Below are 27,673 nucleotides of genomic sequence, written 5' to 3' on the forward strand. Positions count from 1 at the left end.
ATCTCGCTCGCCTCGAACCAGCCTCGCCACCTGCTTGAATCTCCCGCGCCGACCCATCACCTGCAACTCAGTCCTAAATCTCTTCGTCCTCGCTGCACTTGCTCGCACCCACCAAGCACCAGCACCGACAGAACCATACATGCTCCATTCGAACCAGACCACCAGCCATCCTCGTACCTTGCACACCTCCATTTGAATCTGTTGCACTCCCTGTACCCGCATCCTCGCCGCTGCTTGAACCGCTGCACTACTTCCGCAAGCCCAGACGACATGACCTGCTTCCTGTTGCTAGAATCACCGAAGCCCGTATCTGCACCTGCGTTTGTTTTGCACGAATTGAGCATAGAAAAGGGTTAAAAAAAAAGGAAAAAAAAAGTTATGGAGCCCACGATCCGTTGGCTATTACAATTTGTTTGAAGTAATAGTAATTTGTTTGTTCGTTTGTTGCTACAATTGAGATATGGAAATCTCGTCCGTTTAGTGACGGGTTCTTTCTATACTCTCAACACTAGCCAATTTGAACTAGAATTAGTTTGCCAACAAGAATCAAGAATCAAGAATCAATTGTAGATTTGCCAGTCAAGTCAAGTCAAGAATCAAGTCAAGTCAAGTTAAGTAAAGAATCAAGAATCAAGTCAAGTCAAGTCAAGTCAAGTTTGCATGCCTGCCAGTCCGCCTAACGGAGCCAGTCCGCATTTGCTTGTTTGCAAACCCATGTCGTATACCGCCATGAGTTTGACGGGGGGTGTTGGAATATATTAGTATTCTAAGTATTATATTGTTTGGGTTTTCTTATAAGTTTAGTTTGGGCTTAGCCTGTTAGCATTAGGGTTAGGGTTATAGTTAGTTTATTATAAATAGCATGCTTGTTAGTCAGTTGAGAACAAGCTATTCACAATGTAGTCTCTTAGGGTTTTGTAGTCGTTTCGGCATTCTCGTTTATTTAATAATATTCTTATTTTGTTAGTCTTGTTCGTTGCGCACTCTGATATTCAACTAGATCGTTGGATTCCTCAATGGAGCAAACTACATAATCATATTTCGGGGTCATGGACCTCAAAATTTTCTCTATGATTACCACATCATCCATCTTCTCCCCATGAATTCTCATCATGTTTGCTATAGCAAGTGTTCTCCCAAAATAATCATTGACTGTTTCTCCATTCTTAATGTGCAGCACCTCGAATTCCTTGCGAAGAGCCTGCAGTTGAGCACGTTTTACACGTGCAGTTCCCTGATATTTTTGTTTCAAAGAATCCCATATATCCTTCACAGTATCCTTCTTCATGATGGTCTCCAATATTAACCGATCTATGGCTTGGAACAAATAGTTCTTAGCCTTCAAGTCCTTCAGCTTCAAGTCATCCAGAGTCTTCTTCTGTACTTCACTGGATTCCAAACCTCCTGCAGCAGTGATCCCAAACTCCACCAAGTTCCAATACTCTTGGAACGAAGAAAGTTTTCCATCAGCATACTCCAATGGTCGTAGTGTCCATCGAACCTTGGAATGACTGGTTGCACAAAACTGTTCTCAGACGCCATGTCTTGTTTCTTCACTCTAGCACCTAGGTTGCAAGCTTTTGATCAGGCCCCGTAGTGGGGCTCTGATGCCAAATGTTAGAACCAAGAAAAACGCAGGAGTTTCTGCAATGCAACACTAGAGAGCTTTCATGAAATCAGGGAGAATTTCTTATTCAGTGAAAACTACCATCATGGCTATTACACTTGAACTGAAAGGAAATAACAACTGCCCACGATTTTACAGTTCCTATAATCGTGGTAAAGACTACGTCAAAACAGAAAATGCATAGTTATCCCTCAAGAATAGGGATTATTGAATAACAACCCTTAAAACTAGGAATCCTAGCTATACGGGGAACCCTAGCAGTAACGAAAAACCCTAACAACTTTAACATGGTGAGGCTTATGTTACTGTTGATGGGTTTGGTTAACAGGGTTTTCATTCCTTTTCAGATTTGTTTCGACACACACTTCTCGAAATTTGCAAGATGCTATGTGATATAATCAAATGAACAATTTGATGTCAGTAGTTTGAGGGATCTGACCGCAACACACAGCAGCAGCGATGGGGGAGGAGAAGCGGCACCAGTTGATGCAGAACCTATTCGGTGATCAATCTGAAGAGGAAGAGGAAGAGGTTGATTCCGAGCATGAGTCCAATCCCCAGCCCAATTCTGTATGATTCTCTAATTTCAAGTTTCCTATCTATTCTGATTCCAAAAGCATGTTTGGGAATGATAAGGGTTTCAATTTCTGCTTTAATCTTTTAGCTGAAGGAAGATATAGGTTGTTTTTCTGTTAATGGCGGTGGATGATTTGGATGAAAGTGTGAATCTTGGCGATTTTTTTTGCTTGCAGTTGTTTAGGCCTAACTCCGCCTATGTCTTACATGGCCGGTCCCAAGCCCGGATAAAAGAGGAGGGGGAGGGCGTCAGGTAGTCGACAGCCGGCACTCCATGATCACGTCGAATCCTTATGAAAATGAATCCAGAACAAAATCGCGCTAAAGCTAGGGCGTCACCCGTAAGTGGCGCGCTGTGTGGCCCGAGCACAGTGATAAGTGAGCAAGGGTCGCTGTATCTCCATCGGCACCCGGATGCAGTGTTAAATGAGCAAGGGGGCCATAGAAACTTCTTTTCGAACGACTCCACTCAAAGTTGTTTGGGAGCATATGCTCCTATCAACTTTACCCGGGACACACAAAAGAAGTACTTTGATCCTATTAGACGGGGGAGGGTGAAGAAGCTAGGACAGAAGGGTAGAGTTTAAGAGAGCAAAATGCGTTTAGGAACGTGGAATATAGGAACCTTAACGGGAAAATCTATGGAAGTAGTGGAAGTTATGGTGAGGAGAAGGATAAATATTATGTGCCTACAAGAAACTAAGTGGGTTGGTAGTAAGGCAAAGGATCTAGAAAACTCAGGGTTTAAACTTTGGTATTCGGGCACAAATAGAACGAGAAACGGTGTTGGCATCATCGTGGACAAGACCTTGGTACAAGATGTTGTAGATGTCAAGAGGGTCGGAGATAGAATCATGGCAATCAAGATTGTAATAGGACAAGAACTTATCAATGTGATTAGTGCGTACGCACCTCAAGTAGGGTTGGATACGAGTTCAAAGGAGAAATTTTGGGAAGATCTTGGAGACTTGGTGCAAGGAATTGCTCAGACGGAGAAGTTATTTATAGGAGGAGATTTAAATGGACACGTGGGCAGGGAGACAGGCAACTATGGAGGTTTTCATGGTGGCCATGGTTTTGGGGAGAGAAACGAGGATGGGGAAGCTATCTTGGATTTTGCAATGGCATATGATCTCTTCTTAGCCAACACCTTCTTTAAGAAGAGAGAAGAACATGTGATCACCTACAAGAGTGGATCGTCAAAAACACAAATAGATTTTCTTCTAATGAGGAAAGGGGATCGTATAACTTGTAAGGATTGCAAAGTTATACCAGGAGAGAGCGTGGCTAATCAACATCGCTTGTTGGTGATGGATGTACATATCAAAAGAGTAAGACAAAAGAACAAGACTTGGAAGTGCCCAAGGACTAGATGGTGGAATCTAAAAGAAGAAAAACAAGTCATTTTCAAAGAGAAGGTAATCACCCAATGTGTGTGGAATAGAGAGGGGGAAGCTAGCCAAATGTGGGATTCCATGGCTAGTTGTATCCGAAAAGTAGCAAAAGAGGTATTAGGAGAGTCCAAGGGCTTTGCCCCACACCAAAAGGAATCTTGGTGGTGGAATGAGGAGGTACAAACAAAGGTGAAGGCTAAGAAGGAATGCTGTAAAGCCTTATACAAGGAGAGGACCGATGAAAATGGTGAAAGGTATAGAAAAGCGAAGCAAGAGGCGAAGAAAGCTGTCAGAGAAGCTAAGTTAGCGGCTTACGACGATATGTATAAACGACTAGATACCAAAGAATGAGAGTTGGATATCTATAAACTATCTAGAGCAAGGGAAAAGAAGACAAGGGACCTAAACCAAGTGAGGTGCATCAAGGATGAGGATGGAAAGGTTCTTGCTACAGAGAACGCGGTTAAAGACAGATGGAGAGGTTATTTTCATAATCTTTTCAATGAAGGACATGAAATGAGTGCTTCTTTAGGGGAGTTGAGTAACTCAGAAGAGTGTAGAAACTACTCTTTTTATCGTCGAATCCGGAAGGAAGAAGTGGTTGTAGCTTTGAAGAAGATGAAGCATAAAAAAGCAATAGGCCCAGACGATATACCAATTGAAGTGTGGAAACTTTTGGGAGAGACAGGTATAACATGGCTCACTGACCTTTTCAATAGGATTTTGAAAACGAAGAAGATGCCAAATGAGTGGCGAACGAGCACTTTGGTGCCTATCTACAAGAATAAAGGCGACGTACAAAATTGCATGAACTATAGGGGTATTAAGCTAATGAGTCATACAATGAAGCTCTGGGAGAGAGTCATTGAGCATAGATTGAGGCAAGAGACACGGGTTTCGGACAACCAATTCGGGTTCATGCCAGGGCGCTCAACCATGGAGGCAATCTATCTTTTACGAAGATTGATGGAAAGATATAGAGATGGGAAAAAAGATTTACACATGGTCTTTATAGATTTGGAAAAAGCGTATGATAGGGTCCCAAGAGACATTCTTTGGAGGATTTTAGAGAAGAAATGAGTACGAGTAGCATATATCCAAGCTATAAAGGATATGTATGAAGGAGCAAAGACTGCCGTAAGAACTCATGAAGGACAAACCGAAAGCTTTCCCATAACTGTAGGATTACATCAAGGCTCATCCTTAAGTCCTTACCTTTTTACGTTGGTAATGGATGAGTTAACAGGACATATTCAAGATGATATTCCTTGGTGTATGCTTTTCGCAGACGATAGAGTGTTGATAGATGAAACTCAGGAAGGGGTAAATGCAAAGCTTAACCTTTGGAGAGAAGTGTTGGAATCTAAAGGTCTTCGCCTAAGCCGATCAAAGACAGAATATATGGAGTGCAAGTTCAGTGCAAATGGAGGCCAAAACGAGTTAGGGGTGAGGATCGGAGATCAAGAAATACCAAAGAGCGACCGTTTTCGTTACCTAGGATCTATCTTGCAAAAGAACGGAGAATTAGATGGAGATCTCAACCATAGAATACAAGCTGGATGGATGAAGTGGAAGAGTGCATCCGGCGTGTTATGTGACCGCCGTATGCCACTGAAGCTCAAAGGAAAATTTTATAGGACGGCAATAAGGCCGGCGATGCTGTATGGCACAGAATGTTGGGCGGTGAAACATCAACACGTACACAAAATGGGTGTAGCGGAGATGAGGATGCTTCGTTGGATGTGTGGGCACACGAGAAAGGATAAGATTAGGAATGAGGATATCCGGGGTAAAGTAGGAGTAGCCGAAATTGAAGGAAAGATGAGAGAAAATCGGTTACGGTGGTTTGGACATGTGCAAAGAAGGCCTACTGACGCTTCGATTAGAAGATGCGACTATGGGACAGAGGTTCAGGGCCGAAGGGGTAGAGGAAGACCTAGGAAAACTTTGGAAGAGACTCTAAGAAAAGACTTAGAGTACTTGGATCTAACGAAGGACATGACACAGGATCGAGCGCAATGGCGTTCTAAGATTCATATAGCCGATCCCACTCAGTGACTTGGATTTTCCAAGTCTCCAACCAAGAAGTTTTCCTCACTTGAAAAATTAAGGGAACACTACCCCAACCTACATGCTCCACTCAGAAAGCTTCAACATACAAGCTTCAACAAAAGAAAATTCAAAGAACTTAGCGAAGAAGGCTTTGGTGTATTTAACACAATACGTTGAAATGAAGGAAAGCTTATTTATTGATATCCCCGATAAGCTACAAATATGTCCATATACATGAATCAAAATAAACACACAAGAGGGAGCCTTCACAAAGGTTGCTTAGGAGAAGTCTGAGCAGTCGGTAGAGCTCCAGAAAGAGAAGGCACCGGAGGGGGATCATTTGGAGCCTCAGTACTGGACAGAACCTTAGAAGGAGGAGGCATCAGAGGTTGATCATTTGGAGCTTCATTACGCACTACAGCCCCAGAAGACGAAGGCAATAAATGCCTTTGGAACAAACCCACAAATCTCTGATGATCAAGTAAAACCTGACCATCAGTTTCCTTCATCTGGTCAAGCTTCCTCTTCATGTTTGTAGCATAGTCATGTGCGAGCCGGTGCAACTGTTTATTCTCATGCTTGAGCCCCCTAATCTCCTGTTTGAGACTCATCACTTCAGCCGCCAATGATTCAACTTGGCGGGTTCGAGCAAATAGGCGTTGGGCCATATTAGACACAGAACCTGCACACTGAACACTAAGAGCCAGCGAATCCTTAACAGCTAACTCATCAGACCGTTTGGAAAGTAGTCTGTTATCTTTGGGAGTGAGAAGGTTCCTGGCCACCACCGCAGCGGTCATATCATTCTTCATCACGGAATCCCCAACGGTAAGAGGACCAGTAGGGGAGACGAAGGATGGGCGCCATATGTTGTCTGGAGAAGGCGGGGCTGCCTCTTCAACAAGGTTCAAGTCAAAACGACGGTCAGAGGGGCCAGACATTTTCAAAGGTGTTGAAGAGAGAAGAGGTCGGACAAATCAAGATCTTAGAAGTGCAAGAATGAAGCTTCTACTGGTGGAGATTCAAGTGTGCTTTGGAACTTAATGCTTGATTTAGCCCCTATAAAAATCTGCACTCGACGGAGCTTCAGATATCGAAGAGGCGCCTGCTCAGAAATCGAAGAGGCGTTTGCTTTCTCAAAAGCTGGGCTGCTTAGAGATCACGAGGGTTGATCTCAGAAATCGAACAGGCGTTTGCTTTCTCAAAAGTTGGGCTGCTCAAAGACCACGAAAGCCGATCTCAGAAATCGAAGAGGCGCTCGCTTTCTCAAAAGCTGGGCTCCCAGAGACCACGAGGGCCGATCTCAGTAATCGAAAAGGCACCTACTTTTCCAACCTTGTCAGCACCTGTCACACGCACACTCAGCTTTGCGGAAATTATGGGCATTCTGTCGAAGACTTCTGGGGAAGGTAGAAAACACATGAATCTTACTGTTCAATCACCCACTTCCCACACGCAACAATAGCTCATGGGTACCGCAGATAACTTTGCCAAAGTTCTCTGCCAAAGTTGAGCACGTGAAGCTTGCAGCTCCCACTACATCGCTCTGACCAAGAAGGGTAAAAGAATAGCAAAGAAACAGCACTAACAAAGTTTAGACCCATAAATTTTGAAGGTCTAGCTACCATATTATTACCCACAAGGGTAAAGGAACAGTACCACTGCTGGATAATTGGAAAGTCCCTGTGTGTCAACCTCTGTGCTTCGCGGCAAGATAGACTAGCAAACATGCCCAACCTTTACTCACATTCGAGAAAACACTCCCAATAAGATTGCTTGCTCCAAAATCGAAGAGGCACCGTCCTCCGAATCTCGAGAACTAAACTCCCAACATGACTACTTTCTTAAAAATCGAAGAGAGGGTAAAGGAACAGTACCATTGCTGGATAATTGGAAAGTCCCTGTGTGTCAACCTCTGTGCTTCGTGGCAAGGTGGACTAGCAAACATGCCCAACCTTTACTCACATTCGAGCAAACACTCCCAACAAGATTGCTTGCTCCAAAATCGAAGAGGCACCGCCCTCCGAATCTCGAGAGCCAGACTCCCAACATGATTACTTTCTCAAAAATCGAAGAGACATTGCTCCCCGAATCTTCGAGAGCCAGACCCCCAGCATGATTGCTTTCTCAAAATCGATGAGGCATCGTTCTCCGAATCAATCGAAGAGGCGCTCGCTTTCTCAAAAGCTGGGCTGCTCATAGACCACGAGGGCCGATCTCAGAAATCGAAGAGGCACCTACTTTTCTAGCCTTGTCAGCATCTGTCACACGCACACTCAGCTTTGCAGAAATTATGGGCATTCTGTCGAAGACTTCTGGTGAAGTAGAAAGCACATGAATCTTACTGTTAAATCACCCACTTCCCACACGCAGTAATAGCTCATGGGTACCACAGATAACTTTGCTAAAGTTCTCTGCCAAAGTTGAGCACGTGAAGCTTGCAGCTCCCACTACATCGCTCTGACCAAGAAAGGTAAAAGAATAGCAAAGAAACAGCACTAACAAAGTTTAGACACATAAATTTTGAAGGTCTAGCTACCATATTATTACCCACAAGTGTAAAGGAACAGTACCACTGCTGGATAATTGGAAAGTCCCTGTGTGTCAACCTCTGTGCTTCGTGGCAAGGTAGACTAGCAAACATGCCCAACCTTTACTCACATTCGAGAAAACACTCCCAACAAGATTGCTTGCTCCAAAATCGTAGAGGCACCGTCCTCCGAATCTTGAGAGCCAGACTCCCAACATGACTACTTTCTCAAAATCGAAGAGAGGGTAAAATAACAGTACCATTGCTGGATAATTGGAAAGTCCCTGTGTGTCAACCTTTGTGCTTCGTGGCAAGGTAGACTAGCAAACATGCCCAACCTTTACTCACATTCGAGAAAACACTCCCAACAAGATTGCTTGCTCCAAAATCGAAGAGGCACCGCCCTCCGAATCTCGAGAGCCAGACTCCCAACATGATTACTTCCTCAAAAATCGAAGAGACACTGCTCTCCGAATCTCGAGAGCCAGACCCCCAGCATGATTGCTTTCTCAAAAATCGAAGAGGCATCGTTCTCCGAATCTCGAGAGCCAGATACCACAGACCATTTTTTCAAAAGTGCTCTGACAGAGTTAAAACATGTGAAACTGGCAGCTCCCACTACCGTGCTATGACCAAACAGGGTAAATGAATAGCATTACTACTTGTTGTTAGGAAGACTCCTATATATGTCGACCCCCATCCCCAACGGACAGGCAGACCTGCAAAAATGCTCAACCCTTCATCATATCTGAGAGGACACTCCCAACGAAGCCTTTCGAAATATTCAGCTTTCTTTCCCCCCGATAATACCTCTACAAACAAGCTATACTAGAGCAAGAATATCTCATATCATCAGGGTTAAAAGCAAGAGTATCCCATATCATGCTTTTTCCCTATCTTTTCCTTTGGCCTTGTTTTTACCTGCAAGACAAGGAGAAAGAGAGCAATCAGTCAGCACTTGGAATCAAGCTTCCAGCCAGGAACTGACTGCCTGGAACCCCTTACCTGATTACTTACCTGGCATTGCTCTCGAGTACTCATCTTCAACATCTTATGTTTCCAGGGAAGATTCCGCATCTGCTTGAGGAACAGATAGGGCAAGTGCGAAGGATATAAGGAAGCATGTGGAGACAAGCGTAACAGCACACGTGCCGATACATCCATTACTCTGTCAAAAGCAAAAGTATCCCATATCAGCAGGGTGGAACGTACTCTAGATTTGATGGACTTGTTTTGACCCTCAAATTCTTCAGTCGGCCTTATACTCTGGAGGAAACCAGAAAACCCTCCAGCTCAGTTCAAGAATAAGCCTGTGGAAAGTTACTTCTTCAAAAGCAAAAGTATCTCATATCATCTCTTCTCATTTTTCTTCTCTTTATCCTTCATGCTGCTGCAAGATGGGGAGAAGGTGAACAATCAATCGGAGCTCTGATTGCTTACCTTGTCTGTCACCTCTTTCAGCAGACTCCTTAGCTCGGCGACTTGGGGGACTCCTACTACATGGTTTGTATCGCGCTTGACCAAGCCTGAAACTACAAGTAAGCTTCAAGTGAAATTGATACATTACCTTGTGCATCTCCACCAGTTAAAGATACCACCCCTGGATGGAGGAAGAGTACTTCCAGAGAAGATGCCACATCTACCTATGAGACAGATAAGGCAAGTCAAGACAACACCATACTCCGATACTTAGAAGTTTCGTGATTACGAGATCATTCTCACACAATATTTCCTAATGTCATTTGTACTAAATCATTCACTTGTACTCACTAAAGGAGAGCTTGAACCTATGTACTTGTGTAAACCCTTCACAATTAATGAGAACTCTTCTATTCCGTGGACGTAGCCAATCTGGGTGAACCACGTACATCTTGTGTTTGCTTTCCTATCTCTATCCATTTATATATTTATCCACACTAATGACCGGAGCAATCTAGCGAAGATCACAAAAAGCGACCGTTTTCGCTACCTAGGATCTATCTTGCAAGAGAACGGAGAATTAGATGGAGATCTCAACCATAGAATACGAGCTGGATGGATTAAGTGTAAGAGTGCATCCAGCGTGTTGTGTGACCGTCGTAGGCCACTGAAGCTCAAGGGAAAATTTTATAGGATGGCAATAAGGCCAGCGATGTTGTATGGCACAGAATGTTGGGCGGTGAAGCATCAACACGTACACAAAATGGGTGTAGCGGAGATGAGGATGCTTCGTGGGATGTGTGGGCACACGAGAAAGGATAAGATTGGGAATGAGGATATCCGAGGTAAAGTAGGAGTAGCCGAAATTGTAGGAAAGATGAGAGAAAATCGGCTCCGGTGATTTGGACATGTGCAAAGAAGGCCGACTGACGCTCCGGTTCGAAGATGTGACTACGGGACAGAGGTTCAGGGCCAAAGGGGTAGAGGAAGACCTAGGAAAATTTTGGAAGAGACTCTAAGAAAAGACTTAGAGTACTTAGATCTAACGGAGGACATGACACAAAACCGAGCGCAATGGCGTTCTAGGATTCATATAGCCGACCCCACTTAGTGGGAAAAGGCTTTGTTGTTGTTGTTGTTGTTGTTGCAGTTGTTTAGGCCTGGACTGAAGAAGTTTTGTAGAATGAGATTCTTATGAGTAGTCAATTTTAGTGGGATTGTTGTTTCAATCTAGATAATGAATGATGTCGTTTCCCTATTCGGTCTGTCCTTTGACAGTGTAGCAGATCTGGAATTTTGTGAAATGCTCTTTATTGAGAATGAAGAGCCACAAATTGAAGACGAATAAAAAAAATTTGCACATGTTCTGATTAGAAATATAGAATTGGTTTTAAATTATTTTCTTGACTGTTTGGTTCTGATGTGCTTTACCGATAAATCATGGGTTTGCAAGATATTTTTTGTTGTTTTCTCTTGCCGTTGACTGGGGATGTGGGTGATCCTGTTACCCTGTACACCGCAGTACAGGGCGGTAACAAGATTATCTATTGTGCTACTGCACTCTCTATAATCAGCGGAGACCTCTATAGGGCTGATCAAGGAGGGGTCTACAATCTTACCAAAGCATTTCAGGTGTGGTCGTTATTGCCATATCCTTGAAATGCTCCTTTTTTACATTTAGTAATCTGTTTCGGTTTTGATGTCTTTTAAGTTCTTGGGTTTGTTCAATGTTGGATTTGAATTTTACCCTTCGAGAGTCGCTTATGTGAAGCTTTTGACTGTTTGCATTGCAGGACTATAACAACAAAATGGCGCAATTACGAGCAGGAAAGAGTGGCAAGAGCAAACTTACAATTGTAAAGTTCAAGACTCTGGAGTCAGTGGATGGATGGGAAGTTCGTCAGGGGACTTATTTTCAGGATGTGGTTGCTTCCAAGTATGATGGAGGAATGGATGCCAAGTTCGAATTCACTTCACCAGAGATGCTGTTTTCTTTTACTCTATTTCTTGCTGCATTGTAGGATATGTTTTCACCACGGGAGGGTATATTGAGCTGTCTGAAAAGCTTTCACTTCCTTTGGGTCAAACCCTCGACCGGTATATGCCATATTTGCATTCTCAAATGGAGCTACTAAGCTAAAAGCAGCTTCCCAAAATAAAATTCATGGTATTTTTCTTATTATTATTTTCTTAGAATTTGAACACAAAATGAATTCATTTAATAGAAAATCATTTGCAACAGAAATTACCTGATGAATTTGCTGCACAGCTACGACATTCTAACAACATTTAGTCAATTTGAGAAGCAAGCTGTGCAAGTTAAGTTGCATTCTGTTTACTTAATTTTCTGTGTTTTTTCTTTTGCTGTTTGGATTTAGGAGCTAAAACATTCGTCTTTTGCAATGTTTTTAGGTGGATGATGCTATCTGGGCTGCTGAAAAAGCCACATTTAAAGCTGAGATGAGTGGAAAGAAGCTAATGCACTCATGGAACAACTTCAGACATTTCAAGCGTGGCTTTGGGATTCTGCAACAGTCCCGGGTTTGAGGATTACATAAAAAGAGGGCTGGAACCCAGCTAGTCGAAGCTGGGGGGCTAGGCCCTCACGCCCATAATATATTACTTGAAAAAAAAGACATACAACGGGAGGGACATAATACTTAAACCCCAATGATAAAAAAGCAAAATCATATACAACCACTCTAAGCAATCAACATGGGCATCACATATTGAATCCAAAAGGTTGACGCCCCATATAATTGAAAATAAGGAAATTAAAGAGACTAAAAAAGAATAATTGAAGTTGGTGGGTGAGAAAGCAAAAGTGTGGACGACGAAATCTTTGATCCATATGGTATGTCATCTGAAAAGAAAAATAAAATGCTGGTGACAATGAATGAAGAATTGAAAGTAAGAAACGAGATTGGCATGTATTTCAGAGTTTATACTGAATTAGGCTAGTGTAAATTGAAATAAGTTAGAAAACGCACCTTAACGAATGTCAATGTGTGGGATGTGTGCAATCTTAGGCCAGTCCTCACCTGTTTCTTTCCGGCACCTTGCGCTTAAAATGGGGCAACAAAGAATGTGCAATGTAGAAAGACAGGGGAGTGCACGAGTCCCTTCTGGCAGTGAAGTTAGATTAGGACACCAGTTGATATACAACGTAGAAAGACAGGGAAAAGAAGGGAACGACATATTTTCCGTTGATGAAGAAGAAGAAGCACTGTTTTGAGTGTGCGCCCTCCACCATCCCTTCAGAACAGGGCAATGTGCTATGGAGAGCTGCTCCAGGGAGGGAAAGAGTGAGATCCTCATCATCTCATCACTCATACTATTACTGCTCTCTTTCTCTGATATGTACTCCAACTTCTCCAAACATCGAAGTTCAAGGGACTTAAGGGAAGGCAAATGATCCAAGGGTGGAAGATGTTGGCATCTCTCACATCCATTCAATCTGAGATTAACAATATTAATGAGAGAAGAAACCCAACTCGCAAACCTCACACCACCATATAAGTTTATGGACAACTGCTTTAGATTAGAATGGGGTTGCAATACTTCCATTGACTTTATAATATCCTCCTCATCAACTGCGCTTACATCTTCTCCAAGTTTCCAGGATAAATCCAACGAATGGAGATGCTGTTTGTCCTTGAGAGGTGTACCAACATTTGATTCTGACACCACATCTTTCTCCTGCCTCAAATTGCTTATGACTAATTTTCCCCTTAATTCGTTAAGGGTCCCCAGCTCAGCAAGACCAGCACTACCGCCCCTCCCCAAACAATTGCTTTCGCTCAAAACAAATCTATTCAATGTACGAACACCTTTCAATTCACCAATTCCACGTGGCATTCCACTCAATCCCCAACAGCCTTCCAAGATGAGATGCCTTAAGTTGAACATTTTTTTAATGTCTCTAGGCAATTCCACAAGACTCTGACACCAACTGAGATCTAGTGTTTCCAAATTCGAAAGTCCAACTATCCAACCTGGAAGTTTATTGATGCCAGAATTACGACTAAGATCAAGATATCTCAAATATTTCATTTTTCTAAGACATTTAGGTACTCCTTTAATTCCTAATTTACTGAGACTCAATATACGCAATGACTTAAAATTTGAAACAATTATAGCACAAAATGAATCACATAATGACCCATCTATATCACTCAACTCATTCTGGCAAAGAAAAAGAAAAGTTCGTATCTTTTTTGCTTTTGGCAACGAAGTTGGCACTTCCCATTCTGACGGATCGACTTGAAAATTGAAAGATACATGACGAAGCTTTTCATGAAAATTCTTTTGGTCTGGTTCAACTACGACGCTTCCAATCCCCGACACTAAGATTGCAAGTTCATTCATGAGATCATGCATTTTACAACTTCTTATTATACCAAACTCATCTTTTTCTTCTTCTTGAAAAAACGATCTCCACAACAACTCCCTGTAATATTCATACGCAACATCCTCCAAACCCTTGTTTTCATCGGATGACTTAATGAACCCTTGCGCCACCCAAAGTCTAATCAATCTCTGCACAAAGATCTTATAATCAGGTGGGAACAAGCTACAATAAGCAAAACAATGCTTCAAATGTGATGGGAGCACATCATAACTCAATTTAAGTGTTGGTAAAATATCATTTTCTTCTTGACTTATTTTTGAAAGTTCCTTTTCTTTGAAATTCAACCAATCACTTTCGTCATCTTTGGCAAACAACATCCCACCTATCGTCCTTATAGCAAGTGGAACTCCCTGACATTTTCTTGCAACCTCTTTCGCAACTGCCTTAATTGTTGAATTCTCTGTCTCCTTTCCATCTTTATAAGCCATTTTCTTAAATAAAGACCAACTTTGCTCTTCATTCAAACCCTTTAAGGTGTATGATTTAGCTGTGTCTGATATCGTCGCAACGGTTTTACTACGAGTGGTTATTAGTATTCTACTACCTTCTCCACCACCCATTAACAAGTTCTTCAAGCTAAGCCACTTCTCTCGATCCTCATTCCACACATCATCCAACACAAGTAGGTACTTCTTCCTAGCTACTTTTTTCCTAAGATCTTTTTGCAACTGCTCAATCTCGTCATGATTTTTGGATTGAAGGATTTTCTTAACAACTATATCCAACTCAAATGCATTAGAGACGCATGTCCATATTTTCAACTCAAAATGATTTTGAATCACCTTATTGTTGAATATGAGTTGGGCAAGTGCAGTTTTCCCCAATCCCCCAATTCCAACTATGGAAATGGTTGACACATTCTTAGTTGAGATAGGATCCAACAAAAGTTGGATAATAGCCTTAGTATCTTCATCCCTCCCTACAATATTTTCCTCAGGGACAAATGAGTGAGTGACCCTCTCTCTCTTTATAAATCGTGTATCTTCATGGTTGTCTTTTAAGTCACTGGGTCTACGAGATGCAACCTCACTAATCCTCTTGTTAATGTTTTTTATCTTGTGACCCATCTTTAGCCCAAACACAAGTTGATTTGAGTTAGAAAAGAAAAGGTGCACCTATAAGAATTTGAGTAGACATAATCATTATTTTGATAGAAGGATATTAATTAAGTTAATAGAGTTTTGTAATAGTAGGTTATATGAAACATTCAAAATAATAATGTAGAAGACTTCCTGCAATTAATTATGAGTTATTTAGAGATCTATTGTATTCCTAATAGGTGGATATCAATAGGCTTATGTGACTATGAAAAGGTTATACGTGATTTAACCGCACAAAGCCTCTCGTTAATATCTTTTTAGTCAAATGACTTTGGATGTGATTCCTAGTCACCAATAGTGTTTGACAGAAACCTTGTTAGCTTTTTTTTTTCTTTCTTTTTTTAATCAAAATCATTGACTTTGTACATCTCATTATATTGATATTAATGTATTTCCATGTCAACTATCTATTTTTGAAATTCCTTAATTTATGGACTTCAAACTTTATAATAAACTATTCCCTTAAAAGAGTATAAAAGAAACAATAAATAGTAAAATTTGAAACCAACAAAACATTAATCTACTAATAATCAAGCGAGTACCTTCTAAACACATAAAAAAAATGTTTACATATAATTGGATTCTCATAGACACGAATCCAAAACAAGAATTGCAAAATCATACATATATACATATATATATATATATATGGGTACATTTTGCATAGAAATGTATCCATGAGACTAAAAAATGCATTCAACTCATATATCATATATGGGTACATTCTAAACTCATAAAAAACAATAAATGCTGCTAAATCCACCCCATTATCTTATTTTTCTACTCACTTTTTAGTGGAAGTGTTAATTACATATTTATTCTTTTATAAAAAGACTTTTAGAGCATCTACAAAAGATATGTCAAATATAGTATGTTAAAATTTTATTTGATGGCTGATGTGGCAAATTGAATACAAGTGTTAAATCTTCTTATTTTACAATGGATGTGTCAAATATTTATTTTATTATTTTATTGTGCCTAGAATTACATTAACTACTAAAAAATAATCAAAATTAGTTTTAATTTGTATTATATTGGTTGTTAATGAGATTCATGCATTAAAAAAAATATTAAATATATTTGACTCCTTCTTTATTTGCTGTTAAAAAAGGCAGCTAGAAAGCAAAAAGTCAAATGACTCACATGTCATATCATATATGATATATCTATTGAAGAACACTTGAATATCTTTTAATCCTATTTGACATATTTAACATTTCTTTTGAAGATGGTCTTAGACCCTTATTTATAAATTCATTATAATTTTTTTTTTTAAGAAAAGAGAACAAAAGGCCAAACAACCAAAGCCCACCATACATCCCGACTTACACAACCCCTCTCCTTACCGCCGCCGCCAAAACCCCCCATTTTCCAGGCGCTATCTCTCACCTGCACCAGTATACCATATCCAGATCTAAGAAACCTCCCAAGGCGCCAAACCCACTCACACCCATCAAACAAAGATATCAATTCCTCTCAACTACAGATCTAGGAAAGCAGTATACATGAACTTGGATGGAGAAGTGTGAGAGAGTAGGTCTTTCTCTCAACACAGACTCATAGTCTCTCTCTTTCTCTCTCAAGTAAACCTTTCACAATAGGTAGATTATGGATATGGGTGGAGAGGTGAAGAGAGAGAAATGGAGGTTTTACCGTCCGGACGGGATACGTCAAGAGATTGGGTGGATCGGTGGTAAAGGAAAAGTGGAGAAAAAGAGTGGCTTTTTTTTTTCTTTGAAGTTTTCATTTGAAGAGCGAGACAATGTTTCTTTCTTTGTTGGATATTTCCCAGACGTTATTTTAGAAATAAAGTGAGTGAAAAAATAATATTTTAATTTTTTACGCTTTTTAAGATAGATGAGATTATAATATGAGTAAAAAAATATGACAATAAAGAGAGTCTAGCAGCATTCAAAACAATTGCAATTGTACCTATTACATATATACGGAAGGTATAATTGTAGTGTTTTTATTTTTGGACAAAGGAAGGTATAATTGTAGTTACTTGTCAAAAGAAAGTACCCATACAATTGCCATATATAATTATGGTACAATTCCTGCATCCTCCCAAAAGTAAATTGTTTTCATGTGTGCACCCCAAAGTTTTTTTTTTATAAAAAAATGTACCCGTATAATTAGACACAAATTTCAAAAGAATGTACCCATTTAGATTTATAAAAAAAAAAAAGAAAAAAAAAGGAGGGCATCCATAAGCGTTCTAGCAAATAAAATGGACCCATGATTATTAATAAAAGATTGATAAATTCAGTCAAACGAAAAATGAGATGAAACTATTGGAACGTATAAAAATTCATATTTTAGTTTCAAATTAAAGGGATGTTAGGGATATCTAGCTGCAATAAAATCCCTTAAATGATGTAAATGATCAATTATCCTAAACAGAAATGATATAAAAGGAAATGTTTAAATAAAAAGAAAAGGAAAATCTGACATGGAATTTAATTAATTTTAAAAATTTGATATGGACATAAGTCAAAGGCCTTCAAACAAAAATTTAAAACTAAAAATGTTTCATCAATAAACATTAGTGACTTGGGATCAGACTTAATTATCCCCATTTTTTATTTTATGACGCATCTTTAACCCAGTAACAAGTTCATTTGAGCTAGAAAAAAAGGGCGTAAATGTAAGAATTTGGGTAGACACCATCATTAGGTCAATAGAATTGTATTAATTAAGTTAATAGAATTTTGTAATGCTAAGTTATATGAAACATTCAAAACAATAATGTTGGGGATTTATTACAATTAATTATGAGTTATTAAGAAACCTATTGTATTCCTGATAAGTGGATATCAATAGGCTTATGTGACTACAGAAAGGCTCTACGAGATGCATCCTCACCAAGCTTCTTGTTAGTATCTTTTATCTTATGATCCATCTTTAGTCCAAAAGCAAGTTGATTTGAGTAAGTTAGAGAAGAAGAGGCGTACCTTTTTTGACACCTTTGTATTTTCTGGCACCATTTGTCTTTGTTGAGCTTTAGTATTAAACTCATCCAGCACATCATCGGCTTCATAGACTGCATCTTCTACGCTTTGGAGCCACAATTTGACTTCATTGTTGGCTTGCTTTTGCTCAGCGTCAAGAAGAACAGCTTGGAATGCTACAACTGTCTCCTTAAGCTTCTGGAACTCATCTTGGACACCCCAGATCAATCCAATCTCTTGGAAAGCAAGGGAGCCTAGCCTTCCGATGATCCCTTCTGCAATGTTGAAGAGAACTCCTTCCGCCATTTCTTGTATTCAGGACAAGCAAAAACACAAGTGAAGTGAATTAAGGTAGAAACCTATAACTGAGAATATGGTTTTGCGTAGTACTAGATAGCTCGTCCCTGCTCGTCTTTATATGCCCACTCATCCAACCACTCATACGTTATTCCATGAATAAATTAAAAACAAAGACTTGTCACCAATTCACTAATGCCAACCTGGTCCTTAACGTTTAGTTGCATTTTTTAAACCCATCTGCAATTTTATCAGTTGGTGAAACACAATTATAAATGGACCAAAACTAAATATACGCCACCAATATATATTGAATTAATTGCACTCTTGTCCGACTACCCATACACCATTCCATACATAAAATAAAAACAAAGCCTTGTAGCAATATCACTAACGCCAGCTTGCTTCTTAACTTTATGTTGTATTTTTAAAATCCACTTGTAATTTTATGGTTTTGCGTCGTGAAAGATGCCCCTCCTGATGGTCTTTAATCTCTGTATGCCCTTCTCTCATCCAGCCATTCACACATTTTGACCGATGGTTTGGTTCCACTGGTTAATATATTAAAGGAAACTTTAACAAAAAGTTTTCGATACTATTTATTTTAACAAAAAATCATATTTTTACTATAAAAAGTCAATCCTGGTACTATGTATTTTACCCTTTATTTTGTTCTTATCATTAAAACTTAAAATTTTCAAATAATTTTTATTAGTTTTCCTTATATTAAATCCATTTGCAATTTTGTTGGTAACTCTTGTACTAATTTATTTATGGAAAAATTAGGTTCTCATCCTTCATTTTGCTACTTCATTGATTAAAATCATATTCCTTTTCAAATTTTTATCAAGGTCCTTTGGTATTAATAACATCATTAATTATTTTAATAATAAAATATTTTTTTATTTCTAAATATATTCATTTAATTTTAAAAATGTTACAATTAGTATATTTATATTTATGACTTAATTTTTTATCATATATTTTTAGTTTTAGTTTGTACCCATTTTTAATTTGTAATTCTTTTTTAATTTGTATCAATTTTCTTTTCAATTTTAATTTGTACCAATATATATATATATATTTTTTTTGTGCCCATATTTTTTAAAGTTTATTTGTATTTGTACCCATATATTTTTTTATTTGTACTTTTTATTTTGCTAAATGTACACATGCTAATTATATGTACCCATTCATGTAAAACTTTTTAATCTTAAAATGTACTTATTCTTAAATATACCAATTTGTTATATTTAAAATGTACCCTTTTTTTTTTATATAAAATCTATTCAATTTTTTTCTAATCCATTTTTAAACTTATATGGGTACATTCTTTTTTTCTTTGATTTTAAATGTATCCATGTCAAGTTTAATCGAAGAAGTTTACTAATGTTATTAAGCTATTATCTTCTTCTTCTTTTTTGTGATTTTGAAGAATGTACCCATGTTTTGATACAATAATTTTTTTGGTTAAATTTGATGAATGTACCCATGTTTATATATACACACACAATAGTATATTTATATTTTAATATTTTTAATCCCACAAATTATGGTTTTTTATTTAAAATCTCATTTATATAAACAACTAAAATTTCTAATTTTTAATTTAAAAAATATAGTAACGTACATAGAAATAAATTATCACATTAATTTCAGGGACTTCGATCAAAAATTAAAAATCAACAAGATTTCAATAAAAGAATATTCATAGCTAAGGACCGCATCCAAAGTCTCCCTTTATTTATTCATCCATCCTCACAAATTAATAAATTATAGCCGTTGGTTCGGTTCCCCTCCTTTTATTTCCCTCTACTTTTGTGTTCCCACGCCATCACGTGGCCACCCCTTAAATCCGGCTCTCCCCACAGGATTTAGAGAGATTTTTCAATGTGACCGGTATATGGGATGATACATCACGTGTCACTATATAAATAGTGGGATATGTGTGCTAAAAAGTTAATAACTTATAAAATAAAATTTCGCACCACTTCTATTGAAATACATGTTATACCACTTGTATTCCTATCATAATTAAAAATTTCTATAATATTTGGATCCAAATTCCTCCCCACATGTTCTCTCCCACACACCCGGCCCACACTCTACCATATTAATATACCCGCCATTTGCTCATTTGTACACCCAGCTATGCACGTTTCACACTCGGCACTTCCAAACACTCACACATGATTTCATGTATAAAATAAAAACAAAGACGTGTCAATATGCTATTGCATGAGAGATTTTTCAATGTGACTATCACATGAGGTGGTACATCATGTGTTCCTATATAAATGATGGAATATGTATGTTAAAAGATTAATAACTTAAAAATTAAATTTTTTTACCATTTACATAAAAACACATGATATACCATCTGTGTTCCCATCACAACTAAAAATTTCTCTTATTTGCTAGTCTTAATAATTCAAATTTGATTTTTAATACCAGCTGGTCCTTCACACTTCTTAACTTTTCGGCAGGCTGCTGCACGTTCCTTATTTTTGGGCAAACCGCTGCACGTTTTTTTTTTTAATTTTTGGGCAGACCGCTGCACGTTTTTTTTAAAAAAAAATTTGGGCAGGCCGCTGCACGTTGTTTTTTTATTTTTGGCAGACCTCTGCACGTTTCTACTATTTTGTCAAGTATCTTTATCTTATAAGATGTAAGATGGAAGATTGAGATTGTTTTGATAGAAGTATGAAGATTGCCAAAACTATGTAAAGTTAGGACACTAGTAGCACGTTTATTAATCCGTAATCAGATTGAGAGGAATTGAATTGAAAATGAATTGGATTGATGAGAAATTATAATGAGGTGTAATCAGAATTAGATTCTTGTTGAAGTTGTTTACCAAAACTGTCTGAAATCGGAGTAGGAATGACATTGATGCATATAAATTATTTACTAATTCACATGAATCAGAATGATAACTAATGTGATTCCTAAAGTACCCCTACTTAAACTAATTTATTGTATATGCTAATTATTTTTAGTAAAACTTTTATTCTTTTATTTTTTTTTTAATTTTTTACTAGAGAGAATAATTTTTTATCTTTTATAAAACTTTTAAATTTTCCTAATCGCATAGATTACTTCCAAATTTGATATGAAAGAATAGTTTTTTATTTGCTTCTAACTCTTAATCACCCTAAACCCTATTAGAAATAGGGAACTTTAATGAAAAGTGTAGACATCGAAATTTCGGTAAATAAATGTTGACCGATAAATCAAAGTGTCAACGCTCATGTATTGCATAAATTTTACACGTAGCATGTGACTCAACGAAAATTGAAATGAGTTTGAAAAGTCATCAAATAAGACACGTGTCAACACCTGGCAGAAACGACTTATTTCATCTGGGATATTATATTCAAAATTAGGTCTTGGAAAATTCTATAAATACAAGCCCATTTCATTCATTTGGGGGGACCAATTCATTAGGCAAAACTCTTGAAGCTCTGAAGCTCTGAAACTCCGAAGCTCTCAAGTATCCAGGTTCCCGAAGAATCAAGAAAGCGTTATTCGTTCATCGTTCATCCTAAGATCAAGCCCCAACGGCCCTTTGGATCAACAATCATCCACCAATTCAAGATCAAGCCCCGACGGCCCTTGAAGAAAGTGTTCTTCGTTCATTGTTCTTCCAAGATCAAGCCCCGACGGCCCTTGGATCAACCATCCACCAATTCAAGATCAAGCCCCGACGGCCCTTGAAGAAAGCACCATCGTTCATCATCCGTTCATCCAAGATCAAGCCCCAACGGCCCTTTGGATCAACAACGTCGACAAATCCACACATCCAACCGTTCTTCAAGATCAAGCCCAAAAGCCCTTGAAGATCCGTTCATCACTGTTCTTCAAGATCAAGCTCAAAAGCCCTTGGAGATCCGTTCATCACTGTTCTTCAAAGATCAAGCCCAAAAGCCCCTTTGAAGATCCGCTCAAATCCACATTCAAGATCAAGTTCACGGCCCTTGAAGAACGTTCATCCTTAGATCAAGCCCAACGGCCCTTTGGATCAATCACACATCCACAAATACACACCTTACGGAGATCGAATCAGAGGATCAAATTTGAGAGAGATTGTAACCCAAAAACATCATCAAATACATAATATTTGTTTGTGCACGTTCGTTCTTGTCTCTTTCGTTTCAGGAATTTTCCTTGTTCACAAATTGGCACGCCCGGTGGGATAATCTCTGCCTCTCATCTCTTTCTCCGTTCAAGAAATTCAAGCGCACTTCTAAAATTAATGGCATCAAGGAAGGCTCATAACTGTTCCCGCAACCGGCACAAAGAACAAAAACGTCCTCGTCGCAACTGGTGTCACTTTGGGCATCACGACTCGAAGCATGGCAAGAGCTACTTCTGCCGCCTCTTTCACCTCCGCATCAACTCTGCCAAGGGAACAAAAGCACCCAAGACACGAGCCTTTGATCACCTTAGCCTCACTAAGGGCACCAAGGGGGGAAAGCCCAAGGAAATACTCCAAATCCATGCTCTCCGATGCCGATTCAAGCGACAGTTCAGCCATGCAAGTCATGACCATTGGAGCAACTTCAATCGATGAGCAGCTGGCTCAAATGAATGAAGCAATCGCAAGGCTAACCCGAACTGTGGAAGAAAAAGACTTGCAAATTGCAGCACTAGTCAACCGATTGGAGGCGCAAGACGGCGATAAACCCGACCCAGAGGATGATCCACTAAAGGGAGGAGCTGGCGGAGACGAAGAACCCCCGGTGAAGAAAATCGATGGGAAGCCGGAGCCAGACCAAGCAGCGGCACTCATGGGATCTCTTTCTATCCAGCAGCTGCAGGAGATGATCACCAACACCATCAAGGCACAGTACGAAGGGAGCTCACATACCTCATTGTTCTACTCGAAGCCCTATTCCAAGAAGATTGATGCCCTAAAGATGCTAAGGGGTTATCAACCACCAAAGTTCATGCAGTTTGATGGAAAAGGAAACCCAAAGCAGCATGTTGCACATTTCGTCGAAACTTGCAACAACGCAGGGACGGAGGGAGACTACCTCGCCAAGCAGTTTGTGCGCTCGTTGAAAGGAAATGCCTTTGAGTGGTACACGGACCTAGAGCCTGAGTCCATCAACAGCTGGGAGCAATTAGAACGGGAATTCCTCAACCGCTTCTACAGCACCCGCCGCACTGTGAGCATGCTAGAGCTAACGAGCACAAAGCAGTGGAAGGACGAGCCAGTCATTGACTACATCAACAGATGGCGCACTCTAAGCCTCGACTGTAAAGACAGGCTCTCGGAAACCTCTTCAATCGAGATGTGCATCCAAGGCATGCAATGGGGTTTGCAATACATCCTTCAAGGCATTAAACCGCGGACCTTCGAGGAATTGGCCACTCGCGCCCATGACATGGAGTTGAGCATCGCCCATCATGGGAAGAAAGAACCGATCGCCGACTACAAGAACGACAAAGCTCTTGGGATAAAGGTGGAAAAGGCTGCATGGAAACCCACCAAGGAAGTGATGACAGTCAACACATCTCCCGTCAAAATATCCACACGAGGCAAGGCAATTCAAGTCGAAGGCTTTCGTGATCAAGAGATGCGTAGACGCACTTTGAAGGAGCTCGAGGAGAAAACTTATCCATTCCCCGACTCTGATGCGGTTGCCATGTTAGAAGACTTGCTAGAAAAGAAGGTGATCAGCTTGCCTGAGTGCAGATGGCCAGAAGAAATGAATTGCACCGACAGTCCAAGGTACTGTAAATTCCACCGCTTCATCAGTCATCCGACAGAAAAGTGTTTCGTGCTGAAAGATCTCATCATGAAGCTAGCTCAGAAAGGAATCATCGAGCTAGATCTTGACGATGTGGGGGAGTCAAACTGTACCACCTTCACTTCTGACTCTTCCGACTCAAAGTTTTCACCTCAACCACTGGGGGCATCCTCCAAGACAAGCAAAGTAGAAGGATGGACTCAAGTCACTCCTAAGAAATTGCACAAGAAGCATACGTCTCCTCCACATGTCCGCCAATCGGAAAGGGGGCAAAGCAGCTCTCGTCAACCTTCAAAGCAACATGAACGTGTTGAAGATGATGAAATTTCGACACATAGATCGTCCATCCCCATCACGATGCGTGATTTCTTTCCTGAAGACTTCTTCAATCACTCGGTCAAGGCTCCTTGCTATGAAGATTGTGAGGAACGCCTCTCCAAAATTACTTGACAAATTCACCATGCTCCTTGTTCGCACGAGCCTAAACTGCACGAATCAAAGCTCATTGTCCACACGAGCCTAAACTGTAGGACACAAAGCTCCTTGTCCGCACGAGCCTAAACTCGTGCCTCGTGCCTGCTTGCCATGTGTTCGAGTCAACCTTCAAGAATCAAGCCTCAACGGCCCTTGAAGAAGCTTTCAGCCAAATTCGAAATCAAGCCTCGACGGCCCTTGAAGAAATTCCAAACAAAAGTTCAAGAACAAGCCTCAACGGCCCTTGAAGAAATCTCAAGCCCAATTCAAGATCAAGCCTCGACGGCCCTTGAAGAAATTTCAAACAAAAGTTCAAGAACAAGCCTCAACGGCCCTTGAAGAAATCTCAAGCCCAATTCAAGATCAAGCCTCAACGGCCCTTGAAGAAATCTCCAGCCCAATTCAAGATCAAGCCTCGACGGCCCTTGGATCGACATCTACAGTAAGGGACTTCAAAACGCATCTCCTACACGTGACAATCACATGTATACGACGTGCTTTGAAGTGGGGGCATTTGTAGACATCGAAATTTCGGTAAATAAATGTTGACCGATAAATCAAAGTGTCAACGCTCATGTATTGCATAAATTTTACACGTAGCATGTGACTCAACGAAAATTGAAATGAGTTGGAAAAGTCATCAAATAAGACACGTGTCAACACCTGGCAGAAACGACTTATTTCATCTGGGATATTATATTCAAAATTAGGTCTTGGAAAATTCTATAAATACAAGCCCATTTCATTCATTTGGGGGGACCAATTCATTAGGCAAAACTCTTGAAGCTCTGAAGCTCTGAAACTCCGAAGCTCTCAAGCATCCAGGTTCCCGAAGAATCAAGAAAGCGTTCTTCGTTCATCGTTCATCCTAAGATCAAGCCCCAACGGCCCTTTGGATCAACAATCATCCACCAATTCAAGATCAAGCCCCGACGGCCCTTGAAGAAAGTGTTCTTCGTTCATTGTTCTTCCAAGATCAAGCCCCGACGGCCCTTGGATCAACCATCCACCAATTCAAGATCAAGCCCCGACGGCCCTTGAAGAAAGCACCATCGTTCATCATCCGTTCATCCAAGATCAAGCCTCAACGGCCCTTTGGATCAACAACGTCGACAAATCCACACATCCAACCGTTCTTCAAGATCAAGCCCAAAAGCCCTTGAAGATCCGTTCATCACTGTTCTTCAAGATCAAGCCCAAAAGCCCTTGGAGATCCGTTCATCACTGTTCTTCAAAGATCAAGCCCAAAAGCCCCTTTGAAGATCCGCTCAAATCCACATTCAAGATCAAGTCCACGGCCCTTGAAGAACGTTCATCCTTAGATCAAGCCCAACGGCCCTTTGGATCAATCACACATCCACAAATACACACCTTACGGAGATCGAATTAGAGGATCAAATTTGAGAGAGATTGTAACCCAAAAACATCATCAAATACATAATATTTGTTTGTGCACGTTGTTCTTGTCTCTTTCGTTTCAGAAATTTTCCTTGTTCACTGGTGAGGCTTATGTTACTGCTATGATTGGTGAGGCTTATGTTACTGTTGATGGGTTCGGTTAACTGGGTTTTCATTCCGTTTCAGATTTGTTTCGACACACACTTACAGAAATTTGCAGGATGCTGTGGTGATATTTTCTATGATTTAATCAAATGAACTATTTGATGTCAGTAGTTTGAGGGCTCTGACCGCAACACACAGTAGCAGCAGCGATGAGGGAGGAGAAGCGGCACCAATTGATGCAGAACCTATTCGGTGATCAATCTGAAGAGGAAGAGGAAGAGGTCGACTCTGAGCATGAGTCCAATCCCCAGCCCGATTCTGTATGATCCTCTAATTTCAAGTTTCCTTTCTATTCTGATTCCAAAAGCATGTTTGGGAATGATTAGGGTTTCAATTTCTACTTTAATCTTAGCTGAAGGAAGATATAGGTTGTCTTTTTTGTTAATGGCGGTGGATGATTTGGATGAAAGTATGAATCTTGGTAATTTTTTTGCTTGCAGTTGTTTGGGCCTGGACTGAGGAAGTTTTGTGGAATGAGATTCTTATGATTAGTCAATTTTAGTGGGATTGTTGTTTCAATCTGGATAATGAATGATGTCGTTTTCCTATTCGGTCTGTCCTTTGACAGTGTAGCAGATCTGGAATTTTGTGAAATGCTCTTTATTGAGAATGAAGTGCCACTAATTCAAGACGAATAAAAAAAATTTGCACATTTTCTGATTAGAAATATAGAATTGGTTTTAAATTATTTTCTTGACTGTTTGGTTCTGATGTGCTTTACCGATAAATCATGGGTTTGCAAGATATTTTTTGTTGTTTTCTCTTGCCGTTGACTGGGGATGTGGGTGATCCTGTTACCCTGTACACCGCAGTACAGGGCGGTAACAAGATTATCTATTGTGCTACTGCACTCTCTATAATCAGCGGAGACCTCTATAGGGCTGATCAAGGAGGGGTCTACAATCTTACCAAAGCATTTCAGGTGTGGTCGTTATTGCCATATCCTTGAAATGCTCCTTTTTGACATTTAGTAATCTGTTTCGGTTTTGATGTCCTTTAAATGATTGGGTTGGTTCAATGTTGGATTTGAATTTTACCCTTCGAGAGTTGCTTATGTGAAGCTTTTGACTGTTTGCATTGCAGGACTATAACAACAAAATGGCGCAATTACGAGCAGGAAAGAGTAGCAAGAGCAAACTTACAATTGTAAAGTTCAAGACTCTGGAGTCAGTGGATGGATGGGAAGTTCGTCAGGGGACTTACTTTGGGTCGGACCCTCGACCGGTAAATGCCTGTGTGCAAAGGATTGTCATGGCAGCGAGATCATGTCGCTCTGGGAAGCTCTTTTGACGGCCGCCGTTGTTGGAGGTCAGTCTCTTCCTCTGCTTCCACTCCACTCCATTCATTTTAATTTTAATTTTTTGTTTATAGAGAGAGGACTTAGAAAAACAAAAAATATATTTATTTTTGTAATGGTTGTCATGAATTTCCTTTTGACTAAACAAAACATAATCAGTTTATTTGCTTTACTGAGAATGTAGCGTTTATTGTGATTAATTTCGGGTTTTGGAGCTGATATGAGT

The 27,673-nt window shown here is 39.9% G+C and overlaps 2 protein-coding genes across 5 annotated transcripts; one reads left to right on the forward strand and one right to left on the reverse strand.

Annotated features, from left to right (window-relative positions):
• The first annotated feature begins 1,943 nt into the window (after positions 1-1,943).
• Positions 1,944-27,619, forward strand: LOC103438466 (protein HIGH CHLOROPHYLL FLUORESCENCE PHENOTYPE 173, chloroplastic-like). 4 transcript variants are annotated; one of them, XM_070824383.1, is made up of 3 exons: positions 1,946-2,197; positions 11,392-11,765; positions 12,011-12,096. In XM_070824383.1, exons 1-2 carry the CDS (start codon positions 2,087-2,089, stop codon positions 11,617-11,619), a joined length of 339 nt encoding a protein of 112 aa, XP_070680484.1. In that variant the 5' UTR covers positions 1,946-2,086; the 3' UTR covers positions 11,620-11,765; positions 12,011-12,096. The 4 variants fall into 4 exon arrangements, with proteins under 4 accessions (XP_070680486.1, XP_070680484.1, XP_070680485.1 ...); XM_070824384.1 differs by lacking the exons at positions 1,946-2,197; positions 11,392-11,765; positions 12,011-12,096 and adding exons at positions 25,949-26,087; positions 26,172-26,410; positions 27,234-27,619; XM_070824385.1 differs by lacking the exons at positions 11,392-11,765; positions 12,011-12,096 and adding an exon at positions 27,234-27,619 and having other exon boundaries at positions 1,944-2,197.
• Positions 12,062-18,448, reverse strand: LOC139187650 (putative disease resistance protein RGA3). The gene is made up of 3 exons (XM_070824382.1): positions 18,064-18,448; positions 12,589-15,124; positions 12,062-12,461 (listed from the first exon to the last, which is right to left on the reverse strand). The coding sequence occupies exons 1-2, from the start codon at positions 18,364-18,366 to the stop codon at positions 12,590-12,592; spliced, it is 2,838 nt and encodes a 945-aa protein (XP_070680483.1). The 5' UTR covers positions 18,367-18,448; the 3' UTR covers positions 12,062-12,461; position 12,589.
• Positions 27,620-27,673: the final 54 nt, after the last annotated feature.

The sequence above is a fragment of the Malus domestica genome, chromosome 07 (genome assembly GCF_042453785.1).
Source record: "Malus domestica chromosome 07, GDT2T_hap1".
In the NCBI taxonomy this organism is placed as follows: Eukaryota; Viridiplantae; Streptophyta; class Magnoliopsida; order Rosales; family Rosaceae; genus Malus; species Malus domestica.

What these genes read in the sequence shown, in the direction of transcription:
- LOC139187650 (XM_070824382.1), bottom strand. Translation starts at nt 18,366, where the DNA reads ATGGCGGAAGGAGTTCTCTTCAACATTGCAGAAGGGATCATCGGAAGG. An exon ending in ATACAAAGGTGTCAAAAAAG is followed by an intron (nt 15,125 to 18,063) that starts GTACGCCTCTTC and finishes AAATTCTTATAG; the next exon opens with GTGCACCTTTTCTTTTCTAA.
- LOC103438466 (XM_008377005.4), top strand. Translation starts at nt 26,881, where the DNA reads ATGGGTTTGCAAGATATTTTTTGTTGTTTTCTCTTGCCGTTGACTGGG. An exon ending in ATCTTACCAAAGCATTTCAG is followed by an intron (nt 27,073 to 27,233) that starts GTGTGGTCGTTA and finishes TTTGCATTGCAG; the next exon opens with GACTATAACAACAAAATGGC.